Below are 26,128 nucleotides of genomic sequence, written 5' to 3'. Positions count from 1 at the left end.
ATACAAAATAATAAATGGAAAAACTAAAAATACATCAGTGCATGTAGGAGAATCAAGCAAGAGGCAAGAGGCAACATGAATAGACCCAAAAAAATTACCTCTTCTCACTTCATTCATAAAATACTAGAGTTTGCAACACTGTTTACATTGTCAACAATTAATTATTATGAATATAACCTACCTTCCAAATCTTCAAATTCATCTGCATCATCAAAATCGTCGCTAACTTCAAACTGAGGCGGAATCCTCTATGCAGTCTGGATCTAACAACGCCATTCTAAACAATGCACAGTACATCAACCCGACAACAACAGTCACAGGTGCGAGATAAAAATAGCACATGAGTCACCTAGCGGTCGGAATTTCAACAGAGGGGCTTGAATGAACAGGCACATGAGACGAAGTACGAGCATAGCCCGTCGTTCAATCGGCAAAGCGATTGCATACCTCAGGATGGGCTTAGCCCGTCGTTCGTCCACATTGACTTTAAGTGCACTGCGGGCTATGCCCGTCGTGAGACCCCAATGTGTTAAAGACATGACACTACAGGCAAATGCCCACTTACAGTGTCTTGTATTATAACACTGTTTGGTGCACAAAATATGCAGCTACAATACTATGATAATATGTGTTACGGTAATATACAAATTAATATAAGATTAGACATGAAAAAGAAGTATAAAGTAGTAACCTGACAGGTGAGGTTAGAACTTACACATGATAACCAAGAAAATAACCAAGGAAAAACATGAGCTTCACGTTACATATAAACGATGATATATAGATGTAATGATAGTAATTAGTAAATAACACAAAAGAAAAAGAAAAAACAGGATGGACTCTTTCGCCTGTACATAAAGAGACGGAACTACTAAACAAAGTTAAGTCTGGTGTTGGAAGTAAGTTTCAGTTTTCCTTTTGAACCTTCCGAAACTTTGGAAGATGTCTATCTTATCATATGACTTTGTAATTTCATTATATAACCTACACATTCTCCGAGTGGGTGCCGCATTGGCTGACTTTGTTTCAGCTCTCGGTACTTGAAACGGCTCTTTCCGTGGTCTTACCTTATTATATGGTACATAAAAAAGGATTTGTGAGAGCAGCTGAGAGGAGTCTAATGAGTTGTTTGAAAGTTTATGCAAGAATAGTAACTGATGTATGTTTCTTCTATTGCCTAAGGATTGTACATTGAAGTATTTTTTTAGGGTATGATAAGGAATCGCTTGTGAGTAGCTTGCTTAGGTAATAACTGGTAAACCAGTAAGTGTTGAGTATTGGTAAATGTTATTAGTGGTGTTATAATGCTGCAACATAAATACACTTTAGAAAAATAATTTTAATGTACGATTCTTACATGAAAATGAACTTTGAGGCATGCGAGAGCAAACTTTCTCAAAAGATGTGAAAAATGTGAAGCGGTACAAGGACATTTTTTACACTATCATCTGTGACAAAAGTACATGACTACTTTACTTGTAATAGTGAAATATTTTAATTAAAATATATCTGTACCCTTGAGTTGATGGCTTACCTACAATCTGGCAATCGGCATGCTTTCGACTGCGTTCGAGCGTCACACTCGCGGTCCTTATGCATGCAAAAATATTTTCATTGCCACTATTCATGTTTGCACAGTGTATATTCTGAATACAAGGTGATTTGTTTCTTTTGCGTGTTACAGGGTTCTGAAGCTTCTAAGAAACCAGGTGGTTTAACCTCAGTGGGCGAATCCAGTTTTGAGGAGAATGCAGTTGGAGGATGTGACTGGGAAGATGATACACAGAATTACAAGTAAGTCACACAACTTATGGATAAAAATATGTTTTTTTGTTTATTTGATCGAAAGTTATGTTGCCTCACCGGATAAATTGTAGAATTTTTACATAGTTTCGGATGGGTGATCAATGCTTTCCTGTAATAAGAAATATTGTGAATTTGCAAAGATAGGTATCAGGCTTCCAAGTAGTATGCCCTGCTGACATATGAGGTCCTGGCATCTGGACTTGCAGCCAGTGTAATGCTCTGTGGGGCATGTGTTGCGTGCTTGTGATTGTCCTTTCAACAGTTTCATCTTATCTTATCATCATTCATCCTCATCTTTGCAATTGGGCCTTGATGACGTAGTGGTAACATCGTCACCTTGTAATCAAGCGGTCCCAGGTTCGATACCCAGTGCACATAGTGCTTTGGATTCCACTTTAAACCGTAGGTCCAGTCCCGATTAGCCTTCCTGTGTATAAAGTGGACTTAAAACAACATTCATTTATTCATCTTTGCAATTAGCCAAACGTGGCAAAAATGTGAAGTAACGCGGAACAAATCAAATCAAAGATATCAAGCTGTTTGATAAGTAAGTTCCAATAGCAATACTGATGCATCGGTATCAGCCAATAGGAGAGGTGTCTGTATTGGAAAGTATTGGTTGGAAAACAAATCACTAATGCCGGCTGATACCTTTCCAGAGTCTGGGTGTTTCGCGGAGTTTTCAAGAAATGCCATGTAGCACTTTTACGGAGTCTAAATATTCCTAAAATAATGATGCAAAATTAATAGTTTTCATTCATTGTCGTCATTGTGGAGAGAAATCAATTGAAGGGCTATGGACTAAAACATGTTAAGCAACAAAAAAATCTGAGTTGCAAATTAAAATAAATTTTTGAACTATTTACAGCAAATGTGATTCACTTGTATGTTTACTATCATTCAAACATGGTATTTCATTCTTTTTTTTTTCTGTGTTGCTACATGTGATTTGTTTGAGGGTTGTTCAAGGAATTGTAGTTACCATACTTTACATGCAATGATACTATTAAAATGACTTTATTCAAGCTGACTTATGATGTCAGCTCAATAATATTTTGACATTAGACATTTTTATGTCAACCATAACAATTTGTAATACAGAAATGAAAGCCTTCATTAATTTTAGTCAATAAACAATAACGTGAGATTCTTGTTGTAACAAGTTTTTGTTTTCCTATGACTGAAATGAACACCATTAGAAAAGTATATTTCTTCGTTTTATTGCCTTAGTATTTCAAAAAATAAGTTCTGAATGGTTGCGATTAAATATAACTTCCTTATCTCTATATGGTTGATTAATTGATTGATTTGGTGTTTAAAGTCCACTTTATGCACAGTAAGGCTAATCGGGACTGGACCTACAGTTTAAAGTGGGATCGAAACCACTATGTGCCTCCACCGGGTATCAAACCTGGGACCCCTTGATTACAAGGTGACGACGCTACCACTGCACCATCGGGGAGGCCTTATCTCTATATGGAGATCAATATTTGTAAATAAAAATATTTTTATATGACGGTTCTTCAGCTTCACATATCTACCTTGCACAGACAGAGATCGATGCTCTATTTGTTACCTCAGCATGCCAAGCAGAATGTAGTTCACAAATGCCTCTCTTGATGCAAAGTTGTCTTGATAGACTATTGTTATGTCCTAATATTTATGACATAAACAGAAATAATTATCTCAAGATTGGAACTTCATAATTAATATATTAAAACTTGTAACAAGGTGGATTACATGATTAAAACTTAAACATCCATAAGACACACAAACAAGATGCATAATCCTTGCTATGCACAGACTATGTACAATGGCCATAACTGCTAGTTCACCATATACAATAATGTATTTTATAATATATATCAATCTTCTCCCCTTCTAGAGAAAACAAACTTATGAGGGGTAAAACGCTCTTGGCCTTTTTACTCTTTGAGATTTCCTTCTTACATAATCACTTCCTCCCTTCGATGACGAACTTGTTCCTGGACCAAGTCTGCTCGCTTCCTTCGAATATGAGCTACTTTCTTGCTTCGGAGACGAACTGTGAGCATTGTGTTCTTCACTGTCTCTTAGTTCCTGCCGATGCATTTCATTTTTATTTGGGGGATATAAATATGCGTGATATGCACTATCGTCATATTCCTTGGGTATTTCTGACTGATTTGAATCTCCTCCTGTTTCATGAAGAATCTTTAAAAATGAATAGTGTACATTTCTGTATCTGCCACTTTCTACATCTCTTACTTTATACACAGCAAAACTGCATCTTTCAATTATCTCTCCTTTCCGATATATCTTTCTTTCAGGACAGTAATAATATACTTTACTTCCAATTGAAAATTTCTCACATTCATAATGAACATTTTTAGTGTCATTTTTAATGATTATATTACTTGCAGTGTTGTAAGAAAACATTAATGAACTTGGAGATGTTCCAGTTGATGGCAATGAAGTGTTGTTATGCCAGTGTATTACTGTACGCAGTAGTGATTCTACTTCAGTATTTAATTTTCTAACATCCCCTTTTGGAAAATCTCCTATGAGGGTTAGATACCTTTTCACGGTATTGACTGTTCTCTCAGCCAACCCGTTTCCCGAAGGTTTATATGGGCAGGAATGCTTTAGTTCAATGCCCAAACTTTGGCAGAACATCTTAAATTGTTCACTTGCAAAGGGTTGTCCATTATCTGAGACTAACTCTTTTGGAGAACCAAGTATGTAAAATTGGCTTTTTAAATGTCTAATTGCTTCCTGAGCCGTTAAATTAGAACATTGCCAAACATTCAAAAATTTCGTGTGAGCATCAACACACAACAGGAATAAATAACCATTGAAATAGAAATGATCGACATGTACACGTTCCATAGGTTGTGATGTCGGTGTCCATGATGTAAATTGTCGTTTTGCTGGAGCTCTTGCATTCGTCTGACAGGCATCACATTTTGCAACAAAACTTTCAATGTCAGAAGTCATTTTAGGCCACCAAACTAAATCTCTGCAAATCTGTTTTAATCTCACTACGCCACTGTGCAGGCCATGAATTTGAGTGAGAAACTTGCATCGCAGTGTCTCTGGCAATACAATTCTATTTCCCCACATCAACAATCCATCTTCTGTTGACAGTTCCAGACGTTTCTTCCATAAAGCTACTGCTTCCTCATTGATTTCTGGATCAATTCCTCTTGGCCAACCATTCTTAACATAAATTGTTATTTTAGACAACAAATTATCGCCTTTTGTATGCTCCTTGATCTCAGATATGCGTAATGGTTGTAACTTTTGTTCTAGATCTGCATAGGCTGTCAAAACCAAATCTGATTGCAATTCTTCAGGTAGTGGTAATCTTGACAAAGCGTCTGCTATTGGAACCTTCTTAGAATACACTATTTCGTAATTCAGAGATGCCATGAATATTTTCCATCTCTGCCAACGTGCATTATGTTGCATTGGCACTGGTGTATTCGAATCAAGCAATGATTTCGCAGTCGTTGAATCAGTGTATATTGTAAATTTTTGACCTGCCAGATATAAGTAAAAATGTTTCACAGACGAAACAATGGCTAATGCCTCTCTTTCTCCCTGACAGTAATTCTTCTGAGCAGGTGAAAGTGTAGCTGAAAAACACGCCACTGTTCGATGTTCGCCATTTATCTTGTGCCCTAATCGTCCTCCCAACACCGTAGCAAGAACTATCCGTTTCTAGGATTATTTCTTTTGAAGGATCGAAAGGAATTATAGCAGGTGTCTGAACAATCTTATCTTTAACAGCCTTAAATTCCGATACACATTGATTAGACCACAACCATTTTTCGCCTTTCCTCAGAAGTCGATATAGGTGTGGTATTGTAGATGACAAGTTGTGTAGAAAACGACTTTGAAATGCAACCATCCCTAAAAAACTTTGCAGTTGAACCTTATCCTTTGGCTCTGGACTTTCTAAAATAGCACGCACATGCTTTTCAGTTGGTGTAATTCCATTATCCGTGAAACGTCTTCCTAAGTAAATCACTTCTTGCACTAGGAATTCAGATTTACTTAAATTGACTTTAACATTATAATCTTTAAAGCGTTCCAGAACTTGTTTTGTTCTTAGGAAACATTCTTGTAGACTATCTCCAGAAATGATAACATCATCAATAAATGCTGCAACTCTTTCCAATCCTGTTAAAATTGAATCAATTACCTGTTGGAAAAGCTGAGACGAAACATTTGTACCAAATGGTAAACGTTGCATTCTGTACAAGTGAGAATCATAATTTAAACATAATATGTTTTGTGAGTCTGGATGCAAACTAACTTGTAAAAATGCTGAACGTAAATCAAGCCTGGTGTAGTACTTTCCTATTTTAACTTTTTGTAAAATATCAGGAAAATCTGGTAGAGGATACACTAAACCATCGGTTTGAAAATTGACCGTCTTCGAGTAGTCTACACAGATACGTATAGAATTATTTGATTTCTTAACTGGCACAATAGGACTAGCCCATTCTGAATGTTCTATAGGAGCTATAATATTCTGCTTACACATATTATCTATTTCTTGTTTTATTTGATCTCGTAATGAATACGCTATTCTGTACGCTTTCCTGAACACAGGCCTAGCATTCTTCTGTAAAGGTATTGATACCTTGAAATCTTTAATGGGTGTACTAATATCCTCATTAAACAATTCTGCAAAAGATGTCAGTAATTGTGAACGACAGTCTTCAATGCTCATTTGTTTTATATTACTTGAATTATGTACGTCGGCTTTACGTTTGTTCATAATCATGGCTTTGCTATTTTGCCCTTGCATATTTGATGTTCGTGAACATTCACCTATATCATCAATCCTTTGCTGATGTACCTTTGGAGTATCCATTATGCTTGAACGCTGATTTTTCGAACAAGCATCTGGTAGCGAATCTTTTGATTCTAGACCTAAGCATGCATCTGTAGAATCTTCCTTTTGAACATAATCAGTTTCAGGAAACTCATTTAGAAATTTGCTGCGCCAATCACCAAATAATATGTTCATTCCAACTCTGCCAATTAATATATTTGTAATAATCTTATCGCCAACAACAAAAGGCATCATGTACATTTTGCCATTATAGTAAAGTTTTAAGTTTAATTGGCCTAATAAACACAATCTTTCACCTGATATCGAAGTATATGAATTTAATAACGGACTCAGTGTGAAGTTGCCAATAATATTAGTTAACAAATCTTTTGAAATGAAATTAGCAAAACTACCAGAATCGACAATAGCTTCTAACGATTGGTCTTGTATTATAATATTAATGTACAAAGGTAAACGTTCATTTCGCAATGAAATCTGATCAGATGCGTGTTGCAAATTAGAAATAGATTCGTTTGCTTTTTTATTGTACATTTGTTGCGTGTTTGTAGTTAAGAAAGTATATGCACTATCTTCTTGCACAGAGAATAAGCTATGTTGAGAATTGTATTCTCCATAACCATTAGCTTTGGTATCCAAATTACTGTTCCTCATTTCACAATTTTCTTTATACATACTAGATAAATTGACTGCAGGTTCCTTGCATTGTTTATTTCTATCGAAACATGCAGCCAAGAAATGCCCTTTCTTCTTACAGAAACTGCAAATAGCATTGAATGCAGGACAGTTCTCTTTGAATGTACAACCTAACCTTGCACAGCGCTTACATTTTATATCCTTTGCCTGATTTTGCTTTGATACAAATTTTTGGCTAAATGCAGTATGTGGTTTAGATTGTGGCATGCCTTTGTATGCATTATTTGTTCCGAATCTTGATTCTCTTGTATCTTGTTGATTCTTTGAAAAATGAGCTTTAGCAAACGAATTGTTTGTACCGAATCTACGTGAGCCTTGTATTTGCTTATTTTCACCTACCAAAAATGTATTTTGATTGCCTTTATTTTTATTTGTGTGTATTATCTCATGTTGGAGTACTACATCACAAACCTTTTCGAATGTGTTGGGCATGTCTGACAGTAATCGATCTTTTAGTATACTATCGGGTAGTCCAAACACGAGTTTTTCTCTAAGACGAGTGTCTAATTCATCTGTTGCAAACTCACAAGTTATTGCAGCAACTTTTAAACGATTTATGTACGATGTAGCTGTCTCACCTTGCTCTTGCTTTATTTGCATAAAAGCGAATCGTTGAATCCATTTATTTACCTGCTGTGCATATATTTTTCGCAATGTATCAAAGAGTTCCTCCAAGGTGCAATCTTGTGGATCCTTTGGACTTAATCTGTGTTCCAGCTCTTGATATGGTAAACTACCGATTACAGAAATAAGAGTAAACACTCGTTTCCTTTCTTGTATATCGTTAGCCTCAACAAAAGCCTTGAATCTTTTAATATACGAATTTATATCCTGGCTTGGGTCATAAGCCTCAAATGCAGGTATAAAACTTATGTGTTTTTCCATACTGGCTCACTTGGACTTAATTACTATAATTCTACTTACAGTAGTAATTTTTTATCTTCTTTAATCCTCGTCGCCATTTTGTTATGTCCTAATATTTATGATAAACAGAAATAATTATCTCAAGATTGGAACTTCATAATTAATATTTTAAAACTTGTAACAAGGTGGATTACATGATTAAAACTTAAACATCCATAAGACACACAAACAAGATGCATAATCCTTGCTATGCACAGACTATGTACAATGGCCATAACTGCTAGTTCACCATATACAATAATGTATTTTATAATATATATCAACTATCCAAATTGTGTACAAGGGCAATATTAGATTTCTGTGATTCAATAAACAATTTATACATAAGGTTGATTTCTCTGCCTTAAAGACAACAACTATGTTCCTTGTAGCTTTCTGTTATATTTTTCTTTAACTTGACATATTTGTAAATAATGAATTCAAACGTCCAAGGGGCTTATGTTTTTAATAAATTTCAGTGAAATTTAGCTCTTATGGATTAAAATAGTTATAATTTCGAACCAAGATGAACACACGAAATTTTCAGCAAAAAATGTAGGCTCGACCAGGACTCAAACTTGGGTCTCTGGCATACTGTGCCATTCCTTTACCACAGCTATCGAGCTGGCCTGGCTTCGCCTGATTTTTCGCTGCCGCCGTGTGGAATCGTCTCGCATATTTGCAATTAAATATCAACAATAAAAGAATTTGCTCACAAATACTGGGTGCTCCATTTACAACGCAACCTGGAGTTGGGGATAGTACAACATTTGAACCGGAAGTGGTACACATATAATCCTTATACCAAATTGGAGCCTTGTTCATGCATATATTTTTAAACTGGGGAACAATGATTGGCTTTCATTAGTGTCCATGCAGTGTTGCCAGATGTAACGAGAAGTGTAAATAATTTTTTTTACAAAGCGTGAAAAATGGCACGTAACACACATGTACAGACATGCCATCGGTAATTTTCAGTTTGGTTAGGTGGATTAGCTCGGCATCTATGGCAGTGAAAAAAGAAATGTTTATTTCTACCGATAGCCAATCGGATGAGGCGTCTTTAAGGGGAACTAGGAAAATCGTTGTTTTTAGAAAATAAGACTGTGCATTGGCAATACTGCTGTTGTTTCAGTGCCACAACAGGTGTTTCGAAACTGTATATATATCATGCAATTACTGAAAACAATAAAAAAGAAACTTTGAAATTTTCATGAAAATAGTGTTACTTACATGCACCAGGAATGGAACACGACTGGCCTTTCCTCTGTTTCTTTCTAAGTGGGTCATTGCATTGTTGCCTTGTTGCTGATTTGCAACCAACAAAAAGAATGGTCCTTTGTACATTTGTCTCAGTGTTGAATATGTAAGATTTAGGGCTACAATACATGATTCATTGAATTTCAAAGCACTGTATTTTCAAAAGTATTACATATGCAATATGATTGATACATGAAATGAACTGGAAACTTGCCATCATTTTCTGACACACTACCAATGTTCTGTGTGTGCCTCGTCGGACACACATCTAGGTCGAGTTCTGTCCATACCTTTTGTAGCATACCTTTGTCGCTTCATGCTTCTTTGTTTACACAGACAACTAGCATCCTTAAAATGCCAATACCATGGCAGATTGCTCTGGTGACCTGGTGGTTCTTTTCAGTATTCTCTTCTGAATTCACACTGTACTGCAGTACCAGATGAACAGCTCGCATATTATGAGGGCATTTTGAAAAGTTTTGCCTCCTATGCAATAACGTCAATAATATACAAGATACTTACATGAACTATATGTCTTCTTAAAGCTTGTAATGCCCTCTATCAGCGTGTTACTAATTTTCCATGTAGTCAACATCATTGTCCACACACAAATGCCAACATCAGATAAGTTGTTGCATCCTGTTGGCGAAGAAATCTGGCATCTTCTCGTGACACCAACAACGCACACCTGCTTGCACCTCCGCTTCACTGCTGTAACGGCGTCCCTTCAGGTGCTCTTTCAGCCTCGGAAAAAGAAAAAAAGTCACAAGTTGCGATATCTGGGATGTACAGCGAGCGGGGTCAAATCTCGTGGAATTTGAGACGCTGCAATGCATCCTGTATTTGGTGACTCGTGTGTGAATGAGCATTGTCATGTTGAAGAATTCCGTCCTTGCCAGGCCTAACTCGCAAAAATCGTGCACGGAATTTCTCCAAAGTCTTCACGCACCGATTGGAGTTTACAGTGGTTTCGTGCTCCAAAAATTCTGTGTGGACTGTGCCGTCGCAGTCTCAAAAGTTGGTCATCAACACTTTCCCTGTGTATCCGTGGCTGTTATGGGTCATCCACTGCAGACCTGATCATGCAGGCTCGTCGGAGCCGGATTGCCACCTTTCAGTTTCCTTGCCCACCTCCTGACAGTACTCACATCCACACAGGCCTCGCCATAGACAGCACTCATTCGATAAATGTCAACAGGGTGCACAACCCTCTGCTGTGGGGAATTCAATAACAACATTAACAACATGTTGTTTCAACCAAACACCCATGTACGTTGTCATTTTACTGACTATTGTGCGCATGCGTGATGTTGCAGGCGAACGCTGATAGATGTTGCAACAGTCAGTGAATCAGCGATTTTTCTTGCACCAATTTTGCATGTCTGAGCAGCTTTACCACAGTTATTTCATAGGAAGCAAAACTTTTCAAAAGGCCCTTGTCCAACATTTTTGGACTCTTTTCTTTTATTGTCGCCATTTTGTAATGCCATGCTGCCACCTGGTGTGTGTCACATGAAAACTTAGCGAGTTTCCGGTTCTTTTCACATATCAATCATTATTGTATGTAATTCCTGGGAAAATACAGGGTTTTGAAATCTGATGAATCATAGTAGACCTGTGTTTTGAATTACCATGATGCTATTTAACATTCAATGTCAATTGGATATTATCCATTCTCAAATGATTCTTGCCAGCCTCTGCAGCATAGTGGTTAGCACAACATGCTACAATGCCAGGGGTCCCAAGTTGAAATCCTAGCTTGGACATAAGTGTTCTTTGTGAACATCCCTTCATCATATCACTCATCCTCATCTTCACGATTAGCCAAAAGTGGTAGAAAAGCAAAGTTAAATAAAGCATGTCAAATCAAATCAAATTCTCTACGTATACTTATTCTAATATTATACTTCAAGAGAGGACCTCTCATCTTTAAGTGAACCAACTACCCCTTTCCCCTCTGTGTAGTAAAATCACAGGTCTTCAAATGTACAAATCCACCACCAGCAAAAATAAATTGTCCATCTGAATATATGGAAAGAGGTGCTCTTTCAAAATGCAGTGTTTGAATAGTAGATGTGGTAGAACCACCAGACAATGGACAAAGTCTAATTAACGTTGCATGTTAATAAACAATCATAGCAACTTCGTTTCGATAGCTGACAATTGCTAACAATGCCATATGACCATCTATGGAAAGTACTTCATCTGCCAAAAGCATTATCTGAATGAATACCCTTAAACTACTATTAAGTTCAGATTGTCCATCTTTGAGGTGGTTCAGGCTCTTAATTGTCTTACACAGTGACCTGTTTAGTATCCCCACAATTAAAAATCCAGGGGTGGTAGGTCTGGTGGCTGTGGTGGCCATTCACCTATATAATCTGATCTTTTCCTCACCCTGTAGAATTGAAACAAACCCCCGAACAAGGCAGAGGCTATCATCTAACATCTCCAGTGGCTACTCACTGGGAATTCCCTGAATTCTGGGAATTATGCGTAAATTATTGTCTCTGGGAATTATGCGTGAATTGATGACTTGTGTTTGTAGATGTATTTTGAGTCTGAGTATGTGAAATGGCAAATGTAAAATCCGCACCTTAAATTAATTATTTTAAATATATACAGTCCGGCAATTTAAAAACTATACTGGTGCTGAATAGAGAAAGAGAGTGAACACATCGTTGCACCCTAGCTGTCAGTGCATGGAAGGATGGCTGGTAGTCCTTTTGTTTAATTCTGTTCAAAATCCTTGTCATAGCCCTCTTGATGGTCGGTACATAATCACAGTACGAAACCTTTGAGTGCAGATTTTAGTTTAGGAAATAGAAAATAATCACACGGTGCCAGGTCCGGTGAATAGGAAGGGTGGGAAAACACACAGATTCCGTTTCGGGCCAAAAAGTCCTTCACAATCACTGCCTTGTGACTTGGGGTATTGTCATGGAGCAGACGCCACTGAAAATCACCCCAATATTCGGGTCTCACACGTGTTATGCGTTGCATTAAACGCTGCAATACCTCAAGATAAAATTAAGCATTAACTGTCTGTCCTGTAGGCACAAATTCCTTATGCACAATGCCCTTACTATCGTAAAAAATAATGAGCAAAGTCTTGATTTTGGACTTCGACTGGTGCAGTTTTTTGACTTGTGGAGAGTTCGGAGACTTCCAATCTGCACTCGGACGTTTTGTCGACAAGTCATATTGAAAAACCCATGTGTCATCTGCAGTTACGATATTCAAGAGGAAGTTAGGATCCCTATTGGCGGTAACAATCAGCTCTCTGCAGTGATCAACTCGGTCCCTCTTTTGGTCATTTGTTAAGGAATGAGGCACGAAACGAGCCCAGACCTTCATCTTGTTTAGATCTTGGGTTATTATTTGCCTCACAGTTTCCTTGTTCACGTGTTCAGAAATCATTCCAAGTGTAGCATTTCGGTCTTCCGTAATAATTGTCCTCACTTTCTCCACTTATTCCTGTGTTCTCACTGTCCTTGCTGCACCCGGATGTTCGTTGTCTTCAATTGACTCCCGTCCTTCACTGAAATGCTTGTGTCATGTAAATACACGCACACGGGATAAACAAGTGTTCCCATACACTTGCTGCAACATTTGAAACATTTCTGTAGCAGTCTAACCCAGACGCACGCAAAACTTGATATTTGCTCTTTGTTCCATGTTGCAATCACGACGCAATTTCTCAACACCTGTCTGCACTCAACAAGCTCACACGCGTCAATCTCAGTCAAGGTCAATGCACTCGGTATCATTTATTCGTGAGATATCCTGCTTTTCTTTGCACCGCCACCTGTTGAGTAAAAAAAGCAGTCTCGTTTTCAAATTGCCGGACTGTGTATGTACCGTTTAATTGAATTGAATTAGAATTTTTGGATCAATTGGAATCGCACACATCCTTTATATTGCTAATATGTTTGTGTGTGCGACTGTGTGTACATGGGTGGTGAGAGGAGGTAATACGTAAGGCTGAAATAGAGAAAACATCTGCTTCTACCCTTGAAAGTTTTTGAAGGTTTGCCTTGAAAACCGGGAATTATACTTGAATTTTATCAACGTCCTAGAGTAGCCACCCTGTAGATAGCATTAACTGTTGTCCCATGTGGAACATGTGCAAAAGAATGACCCCTTGGTAGTCATATGGCAGTGTCGTCATAACCTTCACCAGGGTGGCTACAAACAAGCAGAAATAAAATTCCCTGACTTTTCCAGGTTTTCCAGGACAAAATTTACATTTTTCCCTTACAATTACAAACTAAACAAAATCGATGTTTTTGCAAATGGAAATAATAAACTCACACAGATCTACGTATGGTTTTGTTAAGTACCTATATTATCTTCTACGAAATTGACTCAATTTCTCTATTCTCTATGATTTGAATTTAAACCAGAAAATAGTGAATTTGGAAAATTATTACAATTCACAAGCAAGGGAAGGATTACGGAATTTTGTCATATGCAGTAAGTTTAAAATAAAATACTTTATTATTTTTAAAGTTACGACTAAATGAGATAAGAGTGAAGAGTGATTGATTAAGAAATACATTTTGTAATTTATCAGTCTCCTTATACATTCTCGGTATTATATGTTGATATTTCCACTGAGGTTTGGAACCCTCTGCTTGTAAGAACCATGAGTGCGGACTCTTTTTCAATGCATAAAGCAACTTTTCTCTTCTCAGTAAAGCAAACAACTTAACTCTTGCATATAAGTGAAACAATTGAATCAAACAAAATAAAGTGTCATATTTCCTTACATTATCAATGGGATTTCTGCTTCAGTACAGTATATCCAAGTGAGGTACTGTGAAACTAACAACATGCTGTTATACCATTATTGCTGACGAAAATGGTATGTAGGTATTAGAAATTTAACGCAAGGATTTTATAGAATTGCATTGTATAGGTACCTGATTTAGCTAACCACACATTAAAACAGGAACACACTCATAATAAAAGCTTCTGAAAGTTCATATACGACGGGAATCCTGAAAAAAGCTCCATAGGTGCCTATATGCAGCACTAGTGGTTGGAGAGCAACACACACACATGCAGACAGGAAGAAGTGACATGTAACTGTAATCTGGTACAGTTGTAATGCAGTAGTTTTAGGACAGTTCTAGGTTAAAGATTTCAGCTCTCATACAGTCTCCCACCAAGTGTGATGTTGTAGCCTACATTGCACGCTCAGAATTTGGCACAGAGCCACCAACAATCGTGTGAGGTGTGCAGACCGGACGTTGTGAGTGATAGTATGGTCAGACGATGGTGCAGACAATTCACGGAAGGCCAATCGAATGTGCACAACCCCACATAGGTGAGTACACGCAAACCCTTTGCATCACTTCAGGTGAGAGATCTTGGACCACTCCCTGTACAGCCCTGGTCTTGAATGTACCGACTTTCATCTCTTTGTTTAACTGAAGAGGTTTCTGGCAGGCAAGGATTTGACAGCTACACTGCGGTAGAGATAGTTCCAGTCTTTGCTGTCAGACACATATAACATGGGCATACAAAATTTAGTGCCATGCTACGATAAATGCCAGAACAATGGTGGTGATTATGCCGAAAATTAGGTTAGGACTCACTGTTACTAATTATAATCCTCTACGTCTCTTGTTTCCCCTTTAATACCAAAGAAGTGAGATGAGGATTGTCTTATCGGCGCAGTGGATGATCATATATTAGGTACTTAAAGTATACAATTGGAACTTAATATTCGTTAACCCAATATTTATTACAAAACATATTAGTACTTATACTTTCCAAATACAATAAATTCAACAGAAATGTCTATGGATTATCTCCCAGTTAACCTAGTTTCATTTGTCCCATTTGATAGTCAGCAGTCAGTAAGTAAAGGCTACACGAGTCAGAGCAAATCGCAACCCAGCCCAAAACCCCCCACAGCCAACATGACCCGGAGCAATCCACCAAAAAAATCTAAACTAAAACAATTTCCTTTTCTTGCACTTTTAAGAACTCAAAATAAATCAATAGACTTTAGGTAAATTACACCCGGCCATGAGGGCCTATAAAGGGCGATAGACTGTAATGCAATATACTCAGCCTGTCCAGCCAGTGTCCAGTACGTCAGAAGTCTCTCGTAGTCGGCAAGGATCTGCCACGCTAAACTTCTCGCTCGACCAGCGCAGAAACTCAGCCAATGGCAGAACCTTCCAGAGTCACCTGTCTGTTGAGTCTACATCAGTCATTCATGAGCAATATTACACTATGGGCTTACATAATGCAATAAATTACAACTGATATTCTTGTTATATTTATGCCTAATCGGGAGGGACCTTGATATTTTTTTTAAAATTGGTTTATTTTCTTATTTTTTTTTAAAATTGGTTTATTTTCTTATTTTTTACTAAACGGTGTTATTTTTCCCAAAATTCACATTTTCATTTTAGCAAATTTTCTGGCAAATTTCTGAAATTATACCTTCATGGTGTTTTTAAATTACTGTTTCGAATTGTAACTCACATGGCTTATGCCTCTTCGTGAGAGTTTGATATCTTGAAAGTTATTTTCCATACCTCTTTTTTAATTTTAAGGTAAGGAATTTAGATAATGGAATTTCTCCCCGTATATACTGAAGGGTGCATAATGACCATAAGTGGCAATGCACCCAAAAAATTAAAATCAATCTCACGTGACAGATACCGATATATTATGGCACCAAAAATTGGCATCATCTTTTTTTGACTTGTTAGTGTTACGTTTTTCAAAATTCACGTTTTTGTTTTAGAACATTTATCTGCCAAATATACCGAAACGTAATACTCCACTCTGGTTTTAAACTATTATTTTAAATTGTAGGTCGCATGGTCTACGTATTTTTGTGACAGTTTGATATGTTGGAACAGATTTTTGAGGAAGTAAAAGTAAAGTGCTACCCTGCACTTTTCCATGAAGCTGTATAGGTGTGTCGAGTTAGAGCCCCACAGTTTCTTGATCACGGCTGAAGGTGGGGGTGATGTGATCAGCACCATGGTCCTGGCTACCTTTATCCCTCAAAGTTTCCTCAAGGTACCAGCTTCATATGATGCTGGATGGGCGCCGGAACAGTTTGAATAGGTGGAAAACATCCTGGTTCTCCCCCACAGGGGATCGACCCCGGGTCTCTCGCATAGTAGTCAGATGCCCTAATGACTGAGCTCCATTATTACTCGCACTTAGCTTGATAATTCAAAACATATCTCGTGTGACAAATACGAAGATGTGGCTCCCATGTGACGGTACATACGCACTCGATCTCCTGTTAGAACCCTGTCGCTTTGCTCTGTGATGCAAATGGTTTTGATAGAAGTTGAAAAAATCGTGGGAAATACACGATTTAATGTGGCTGTCGGAATTATTCCATGTACGTATAACTCTACAATTTACTCTTGAGTAAAATGTTGGAAAACTTGCATGTTCTATGTACACAAACATGGCCTAGAAAAGACAAGAATGTTGGATTTCATGGAATTTTTCGTTGTTTTAGGACATTTTTTTTAAAAGAAAATCGCTAAAAACACCAATAATTCGCATTTTATGCCAAATTCGTATTATTTCGATATTTCGAACGGGCGAAAAATTACCATTTTTCACGGTTTTGGCCCTACTCATTGGAAATTACTTTTTGGCCACCCCTCGTATAAATCAGTAGATGGAAAGTGAAAATTTAGCAGGGCTGGCAGAGAAAAGTCAATTCTTGAAGATAGTGATTTCCTTTTATGATTGAATGATTTGAGTAAATATGATATTAAAATATTTACATATTTATTATTAGTATTTTATTTCATAATATTGGACATTAACCTTATTCAGTGAGAGATTAATGACCATCTTTCATGAGTTTAAACAGACAGGACAGGGAGTGCCGTTAATTTCATTGCCATACTAGTGTTGCAGTAAATTTGAGGTTGGGAGCATGCACTTACCAATTTTTATAACGTTCACCAATGCAGATTTATGTTTCACTTTTTCGTGATATTATTCAATATATATCCCATTTGGTTGGATTCTTCTTGATATCTAAGAATAGTGCAATGTCATTGTGAACGTATGTTAACTTGTGCGAAACCAGTAATACGTCAGAATGATGAAAGAAAACCTTCGTAAGCACCCTGATGTGGCACCCATTTCACCAATACTTTACGCATGCTAAGGTCCTTTCTTAACTTGTGGTGCACAGGTGATGGTGAAAGGTTCATTGTAACTCCTTATCATTTACATGTCTATCAGATGTCAGGTTCCAGCAACGTTCGAAGTGCATCCAGGTGATATTGATTTGCTGCAGTTCAGGTGTGCTCTTTTCCATATTGTTCGCTGGCTGATTCACGGCCACTTTGAAATGTCCTTGCACATGTAACCACAGTGCAGTATGAAAGAGCTGAGTCACCACAAGCCTCCTTCAATCCCTTGTGAATTTTCAGGGTGGTCGCGAATTAAAGGGGACACCTTTTGATTATCAATTTACATTTAAAAATGAGAACATACCTAGGTATTTTGAATATTGACAACCTTACATTTTACATACATGTAAAAAAAGGCAAGGAATTAAAAAATACAAGCTCAATACGAAAGTTAGTGACAAAAGGTGCCCCCTTAATTCGTGGCCACCCTGTATAATGTGTTTTGTCCACATGCAACCTGAAACTTTATGAATACCTGCTGTTCCAGGTGCATAAATATTCTTAGGGCAATCACACACCACACTTCAACTCTAATGCACTAACATGGAGAAATAATTTGCAACCGACACATGAACACATTCAAATAACTCTCCAAAACACAACTCGCTCGTCATTTGTCACATGCCCACTAGATGAGCAACAGTGTTCCCAGTTAAAGAAAAATGGCTGCCATATGTATTGCAGGGTGGCGACAGACCTGGAAAACCTGGAAAACCAGGAAAAGTCAGGGAATTTGAGGTGTCAAAAAAAGTCAGGGAAATGTCAGGGAATTTCGTCTTCAATGACTTTTTTTATTATTATTTATTTATTTATTTAAAGATATCGTTATGGAACTCTGCACGGGAACAGGAAATCTCGTTCGTAAATTTCGGCCTCAACTTTTAGGCCCCTTTTATGCGCAACACAACCACGGCCCCAGAAACCAGTGATGGCAGGAAGAGACAGAGAGAGAGAGAGAGAGAGAGAGAGAAATTTCTCTCGGCTGGAATTTTAAATTCAAATACTCTTTGGAGGAAAATTGTTATTACTCCGGCACTATGGGAGCAATCTACTTCGGATAAGTTTTGTTTTTCAGCTAGAACATCAGCGCATGCAACCGTGTACAATTTAGAACGCCGGACCGAGGAAGGGGGGTTTGGGGGCAAAACCCCCGAATTTCAATGGAAAAAACAAAAATCTGGAGTTTGCCCCATCTTCCGCTGCTATTTTCGGGAGAGAGTGCGAACTTTAGTATTCTTTTCCAAGAATGGACATTTCTCAAGAGAATGAAACATGTTTCATGTTCTTGGGTGCCATACAAGTTGTATAATAAGCCAAAATGTGATTATTTTTTTACGAAAATAGGTAATTTGCATTTTTGGAGGAAAATTGTTATAACTCTGGCACTATGCGAGCAATCTACTTCGGATAAGTTTTGTTTTACAGATAGAACATCAGAGCATGCAACCGTGTACAATTCAGAATGTCTAACCGAGAAAGGGGGTTTGAGGGGCGCGACCACCGAATTTCAATGAAAAAAACAAAAATCTGGAGCTTGCCTCCTCTTCTCCTGCTATTTTGGGAGAAAAATTGGCTAGTGCATGCTCTCAAACTCAAATTTACTGCAACACTAGTAATGCAATGAAATTAACGCCACTCTCTATCCTGTCTGTTTAAACTCATCATGGTCATTAATCTATCACTGAGTGAAGTTAATGTCCAATATTATGAAATAAAATACTAATAATAAATACGTAAATATTTTAATATCATATTTACCCGAATCATTCAATCATAAAAGCAAATCACTTTCTTCAAGAATTGACTTTTCTCTGCCAGCCCTGCTAAATTTTCACTTTCCATCTACTGATTTATACGAGGAGTGGCCAGAAATTAATTTCCAATTAGTAGGTACATTGATTTTTTGCTTGATTTTTCACAAACGCCAAAACCGTGCAAAATGGTAATTGCTGCGAAGTTATGTTTAGGAATGTGCAGTGATGTCTGGACACATTTTTCGCCCGTTCGAAATATCGAAATAATGCGAATTTGGCATAAAATGCGAATTATTGGCATTTTTAGTGATTTTTTTTAAAAGGAATGTCCTAAAACAACGAAAAATTACATGAAATCCAACATTCTTGTCTTTTCTAGGCCATGTTTGTGTACAGAGAACATGCAAGTTTTCCAACATTTTACTCAAGAGTAAACTACAGAGTTCGTATCAATCCCTAAGATTGTATGTTTATTTTATTAAGTCTCTCTGAATGCTTCATGTTGACCAGGGCATTCACTTGTTTTTCTCAGCTGTCTCAAGCCTCTGAGGCATGTTTACTATGCATTGTGTTGTGCCATGCAAACCTCCTGAGCATTCAGGAAACAGGTAATACTTCTGGTTTTAGAGTCAGCGGTTTGCATGGTAGCAATTATTATAATCACACGATTCGGCAATTCGGCATCGAGGAAGAGATCGATGGCCAGGGAATATAGAGGTGAGACAAGCTGGGAAGTAACGGACTTTTGGGATTGAGTTGAGAGGGAGAAGGTGGTCAGCAAGGCAGGAGGTCAGTGGTAGAAGCATGCTTTGGTCAGCATAAGAGAGAAGCTTACAGAGGACTTCGATTATTTTGATTCAGCTAAAGACTTCAGATAGACAGGTAACTATCCTACACCCAGCCATGATACAGGTTCAACGGTTCACAAAATCCAACGAGTGACCATTGTCTTTTCTGTAGTCTAGTTCCTAGTGTAATATTGTACCTTTCGCATTGCCAAGAGATAACTCGCCATGCTAATGACGAGTGGTCTCATCAAGGATGAATGATGAGTAGTTTACATCACCCCATCAATTAACTGGTTAACCTTCTAGGTACTCCTAAGATCCCACGAACTTTAAGGTTCGTTACGAGTTATACGTACATGGAATAATTCCGACAGCCACATTAAATCATGTATTTCCCACTAGTTTTTCAACTTCTATCAAACCCATTTGTATCACAGAGCAAAGTGGCAGGGTTTTAACAGGAGATCGGGTGCGTATCTACCGTCACACGGGAGCCACATCTTCGTATTTGTCGCACGAGATATGTTTTGAATTACGAAGCTAAGTGCGCACCATCGACATTTGTCGAGCGAGTAATAATGGACCTCAGTCATTAGGGTGTCTGACTACTATGCGAGAGACCCTGCGGAGGAGAACCGGGATGTTTTCCACCTATTCAAACTGCTCTGGTGCCCACCCAGCATCATGGTAGCCAGGAGCGTGGTGCTGATCACATCACCTTTACCTTCATCCGTGATCAGGAAAGTGTGGGGCCCTAACTCCACACCCCTACTATACACCTTCATGGAAAAGTGCAGGGGAGCACTTTACTTTTACTTCCTCAAAAATCTGTTCCAACATATCAAACTGTCACGAAAATACGTAGACCATGTGACCCACGATTTAAAATAATAGCTTAAAAGCACAATGAAGTATTAAGTTTCAGTATATTTGGCAAAAGATGTTCTAAAACAAAAATGCGAATTTTGGGAAACGTAACACTAACAAGTCAAAAAAAGATAATGCCAATTTTTGGTGCCATAATATATCGGTTTCTGTCACGTGAGATTGATTGATTTTATTTTTGGGGGTGTGTCACTTATGGTCATTATGCATCCTTCAGTAGCCTATATACAGGGAAAATTCCATTATCTAAAATCCTTACCTTAAAATTAAAAAAGGGTTATTGAAAATAACTTTCCCAAAATAACTTTCAATATATCGAACTCTCACGAAGAGGCGTAAGCCATGTATGTGACTTACAATTTGAGACAGTAGTTTAGAAACACCATGAAGGTAAAATTTCAGATATTGGCCAGAAATTGCGCTAAAATAAAAATGTGAATTTTTGGAAAAATAACACCGTATAGTAAAAAATTATAAAATTCGCCAATTTAAGAAAAAATAACAAAATATCAAGGTCCCTACCGATTAGGCATAAATAAAACAAGAATATCAGTTGTAATTTATTGCATTAGTAACAGTGAGTCCTAACCTAATTTTCGGCATAATCACCACCATTGTTCTGGCATTTGTCGTAGCATGGCACTAAATTTTGTATGCCCATGGTATACAGGGTGTTTGACAGCAAAGACTGGAACTATCTCTACCGCAGTGTAGCTGTCAAATCCTTGCCCTGAGAGAAACCTCTTCAGTTAAACAAAGAGATGAAAGTCGGTACATTCAAGACCAGGGCTGTACAGGGAGTGGTCCAAGATCTCTCACCTGAAGTGATGCAAAGGGCCCGTGTGTACTCAGCTGTATGGGGTTGTGCACATTCGATTGGCCTTCTGTGAATTGTCTGCACCATCGTCTGACCAAACTATCACTCACGACGTCCGGTCTGCACACCTCACACGATTGCTGGTGGCTCTGTGTCAAATTCTGAGCATGCAATGTAGGCTACATCGCAGTCGGTGGGAGACTGTATGAGAGCTGCAATCTTTAACCTAGAACTGTCCTAAAACGGCTGCGTTGCAGCTGTACCAGATTACAGCTACATTGCACTTCTTCCCTTGCCTGTGTGTGTGTGTGTCGCTCTCGAACCACTAGTGCTGCATATAGGCACCATTAAAGCTTTTTTCAGGATGCCCCTCGTATATGAACTTTCAGAAGCTTTTATTATTATAGTTTTCCTGTTTTAATGTGTGGTTAACTAAATCAGGTACCTATACAATACAATTCTATAAATTTCTTGCGTTAAATTTCTAATACCTACATACCCTTTTCGTCAGCATTAATGGTATAACTGCATGTTGTCAGTTTCACAGCACTTCACTTGGTTATACTGTACAGAAGCAGAAATCCCATTCATAATGTAAGGAGATATGACACTTTATTTTGTTTGATTCAATTGTTTCACTTATATGCAAGAGTTAAGTTGTTTGCTTTACAGAGAAGAGAGAAGTAGCTTTATGCATTGAAAAATGAGTCTGCACTCATGGTTCTTGCAAGCAGAGGGTTCCAAACCTCAGTGGAAATATCAACATATAATACAGAGAATGTATAAGGAGACTGATAAATTACAAATAGTATTTCTTAATCATTCACTCTTCACTCTTATCTCATTTAGTCGTAACTTTAAAAATAATCAAGTATTTTATTTTGAACTTGCTGGATATACCTGGATCTGTATGATTTTATTGTTTCCAAATTTCAAAAACATCGATTTAGTTTAGTTTGTAATTGTCAGGGAAAAATGTAAATTTTTGTCCTGGAAAACCTGGAAAAGTCAGGGAATTTCATTTCTGCTTGTTGGTAGCCACCCTGGTATTGACCTTTTGCTGTTTGTTGATTTAATGTAAGATATTTCTTTCTCTTTTTTACAGTTTAGAATAGATGAGTACATGCGCTAACTGATGCAAGTTGAAGAATGTTATGTTTTTTGTAAGTTTGTGAATACAGTGCTTTCAAAGGGATTTTTTGATAAGAAACTCTAAATTTTGCTCTGTGATATTGTTAGACTTGTGTTATGCTTTGTATATACATTACTAGTCTATTGTTTACGCAGTGGGTATTGTTACCCATACCTTTTTAAACAGTATTTACAGAGCTTTATATGTAACTATTTCAAGATATTGATAACTGTGGAGCAATTTCCACTCCAGGTTATCTGAATTATATAAGTATTTAAAATGAAGAGTGTAGCATTCTCTACATAGTTTGTGAAGAAAGGTATGTACCTTTTTCATTTGATAAGCATTAATGGAAAATTATATGCTTTTTTTGTCACAAGATGTTGACTCAGATTATTTTAGTAATCTCATATACACGTTTTCACAGAGTTCGTAGTAATATCTGAAACATATCAATTGTTAAGAAATATTTATCTTAGTATTGAAGAATAGTTTGAAGTAACATTATGTAGTATACTTAATATGTTAATTCTCTTTCCGTTCCTGTTTTGTATTATTGTTCAATTACCTGATGTCAATGCATATTATTCGTTGGTATATGCTTCTGAATTTTTCAGGAAGTAAGTATTGAAAAGTTGAAAGTTACTTGAAACACAATAGTAGGAAAAAGATGTGTTGTTTTTCATTGGTGAAAAAAATATTGTATTAGTTTTCTCTACATATTTTTGTATCCAGAATTGTTCTTGGTTGTGCTTTACGCAAATTCTCATATTTGCAAGTTCATGTTGCTTCTACATCTCTTGTTGACAAACTTATGATGTTCGTTCCAGTAAAGGGAATATGTAAGAATGTATACACTATTATGTTAAATCAGCCCTGAATTTTAAACCAATTTATTCATTTTTCTTTCCCTGGAACATGATATAAGATATTGCGCAGGCATATTTTGGTACTGTCTCAATCCTAGAAGCACCATGTTTGCTTAATGATGTATCAAAGTTAACAGAGGTTAAAGTCAGATATTCCATTTTAGATTTCATAATCTATGTAAAACAAGATAATTGAAAACAGACTATATCAGCTTATATATGTCATTGTGTTAGAAAATTTTGGAAAAAAATACAATAAATATTTTGCATGATAAAAAATAAGTTGAGGCATTTATAAACTGTATGAATTCCATTTATTGTTTCTGCAATATAATATGTTTATATAACATGTACTTTACAAATATTGAAAAGATTCAAAAAGCACAAAAAATGGTACTTACGTTTTATGAGTATGTTATTTACAAAACAATTTTTCGAGAATTGACTCTTCTCTTCTTCAGGTCCAAAACTTCGACTACGAAAAACTTTCCATAGATATTTTAAAAACCAGGAATAAGGATGTTGATTTGATATAGTTTAGACAAGAATTCAAAAACTATGCCTAAAACTGTTGTAGTCTCCATATTCCGTTACAAATTAGCAGTCCCTGAAACATACTCATAAATCGTAACTACCATTTTTGTGCTTTTTGAATATTTTCAATTTTTTTTAAAGTACGTGTTATATTGCTATTGTGAGTAATTCGCACATTCATAATGAGTGTAATATGTTTATTCACTATTTGTTTTATCATGGTGTACATGAACCCATGAACGCAATAAAAATTATTCAAAGAATAAAATATCTTTGGTACATTTCAGTTATGAATAAAGTTACACATTAAGTCTGTTGTATCATTTATTGTAATTTAGTATGTATGGTATTAAAATGCATTTTCCCGTGGATTTTAAATGAGATTACTGAGGCAAGTTTCATTTTTGATATGTGAAGACAACATGAATTAGAGATATGAAATAGCTTATGACACACAGGTGTTTATTAACATACAGAGAAGTCATGCGTGAATCAAGAATTGAAGTTGGGTCTTTGGCATTCCATGCAACTTCATTTTTTGAGTGGTAAGGAGTGTATCGAAAAGTAGTTATCAACAAGGAGATGCCTAACTTACTCAAAGAAAAGAAGACAACAATGAGAGAAGGTAGTGTTTATGAAACTACACCTCGTGTTGAGTACAACGTACAGAAGCAAATACAGTTTTAATTCATTACGGACATATGAATGCAGTTTTCGTTTGACCCCACCCATCAATTTCCGCACAGTATCAGCGGTGCAGTGTCGACATGCAGCAGAACAGTATTTCTTGAATTCAGCCATGTTGCGAATAGGTTGACCTTTCTGACGGAAGATTCGTTTCACAATTCCCCAATATCGTTCAATCGGATGGAGCTGTGGGCAGTTGGGTGGCTTGATGTGTTTGCCAACAAAATTGATGTTCCGTTCAGTGAGCCACTGTACTGTGGATCGAGCATAGTGGGCAGATGTCAAATCTGGCCAAAACAGTGGGGGGAGAACATGCCTTTTATACAGGGGAAGCATTCCTTTCTGTACGTTTCCGCATTAATGGTTCCTTTTGTCTAAAACGTAGGAGAACGCAAGCCACAAGAACAATTAGCTTCCCACACCAGCACCTTATGTCCGAATTTGTCCACTTCCACATTCTTGTCGGAGTCACCCACAATCACAGCACTGCCTGTTGTATAATACTGCAGCCCTGGCAGTGTTTTCGAGTCCTCTTTGACGTAGGTTTCATCGTCCATCAAAATGCATTGCTCTTGCATCTTCACAATGCGGTCATCCAGCTTGCGAGCCCTTGTCTTCTGATCCGGCGTTTGTTTGGGCACTTTTTGCTTTTTATAGGTTTTCAAATTGTGTCTGGCTTTGACACGTTGGATCATTCCAATTGTCGTCCTAGCTTTTTTTTGCCAAATCGCGAACAGACATTGATGAATTTGGTGCGATCAACGTCACCACTTTGTGGTCCAATATTGGGTTACTGGGCCCCCTTTTCCACCCTGCTTGCGGCATGTCTGCAAACGTATGATGTTCACCATTTTTTTTAATGTTAGATTTCACAGTTGCATGATGAACTCCTTACTGTTTGCCTAGCTGATTGTATGTAATGTCCTTTTCAGTACACCAACTGTGCATGATGT

General features: G+C 37.3%; 1 protein-coding gene across 2 annotated transcripts in view; it reads left to right on the top strand.

Annotated features, from left to right (window-relative positions):
- LOC145996867 (uncharacterized) overlaps window positions 1-24,727 on the top strand; it is a 135,030-nt gene extending 110,303 nt beyond the window's left edge. For both annotated transcript variants that reach the window (XM_083133413.1, XM_083133412.1), the window contains exons 9-10: window positions 1,685-1,794; window positions 23,059-24,727. In XM_083133413.1, the coding sequence (XP_082989539.1) occupies window positions 1,685-1,794; window positions 23,059-23,068 (120 nt within the window). In that variant the 3' untranslated portion in view covers window positions 23,069-24,727. The remainder of the gene's footprint in view (window positions 1-1,684; window positions 1,795-23,058) is intronic.
- Window positions 24,728-26,128: the final 1,401 nt, after the last annotated feature.

Source organism: Lepisma saccharinum, chromosome 13 (assembly GCF_977018435.1).
Source record: "Lepisma saccharinum chromosome 13, izLepSacc3.1, whole genome shotgun sequence".
Lineage (NCBI taxonomy): Eukaryota > Metazoa > Arthropoda > Insecta > Zygentoma > Lepismatidae > Lepisma > Lepisma saccharinum.
The sequence above is the reverse complement of the archived record's forward strand: the minus strand, read 5'-3'. Positions and strand labels throughout refer to the sequence as shown.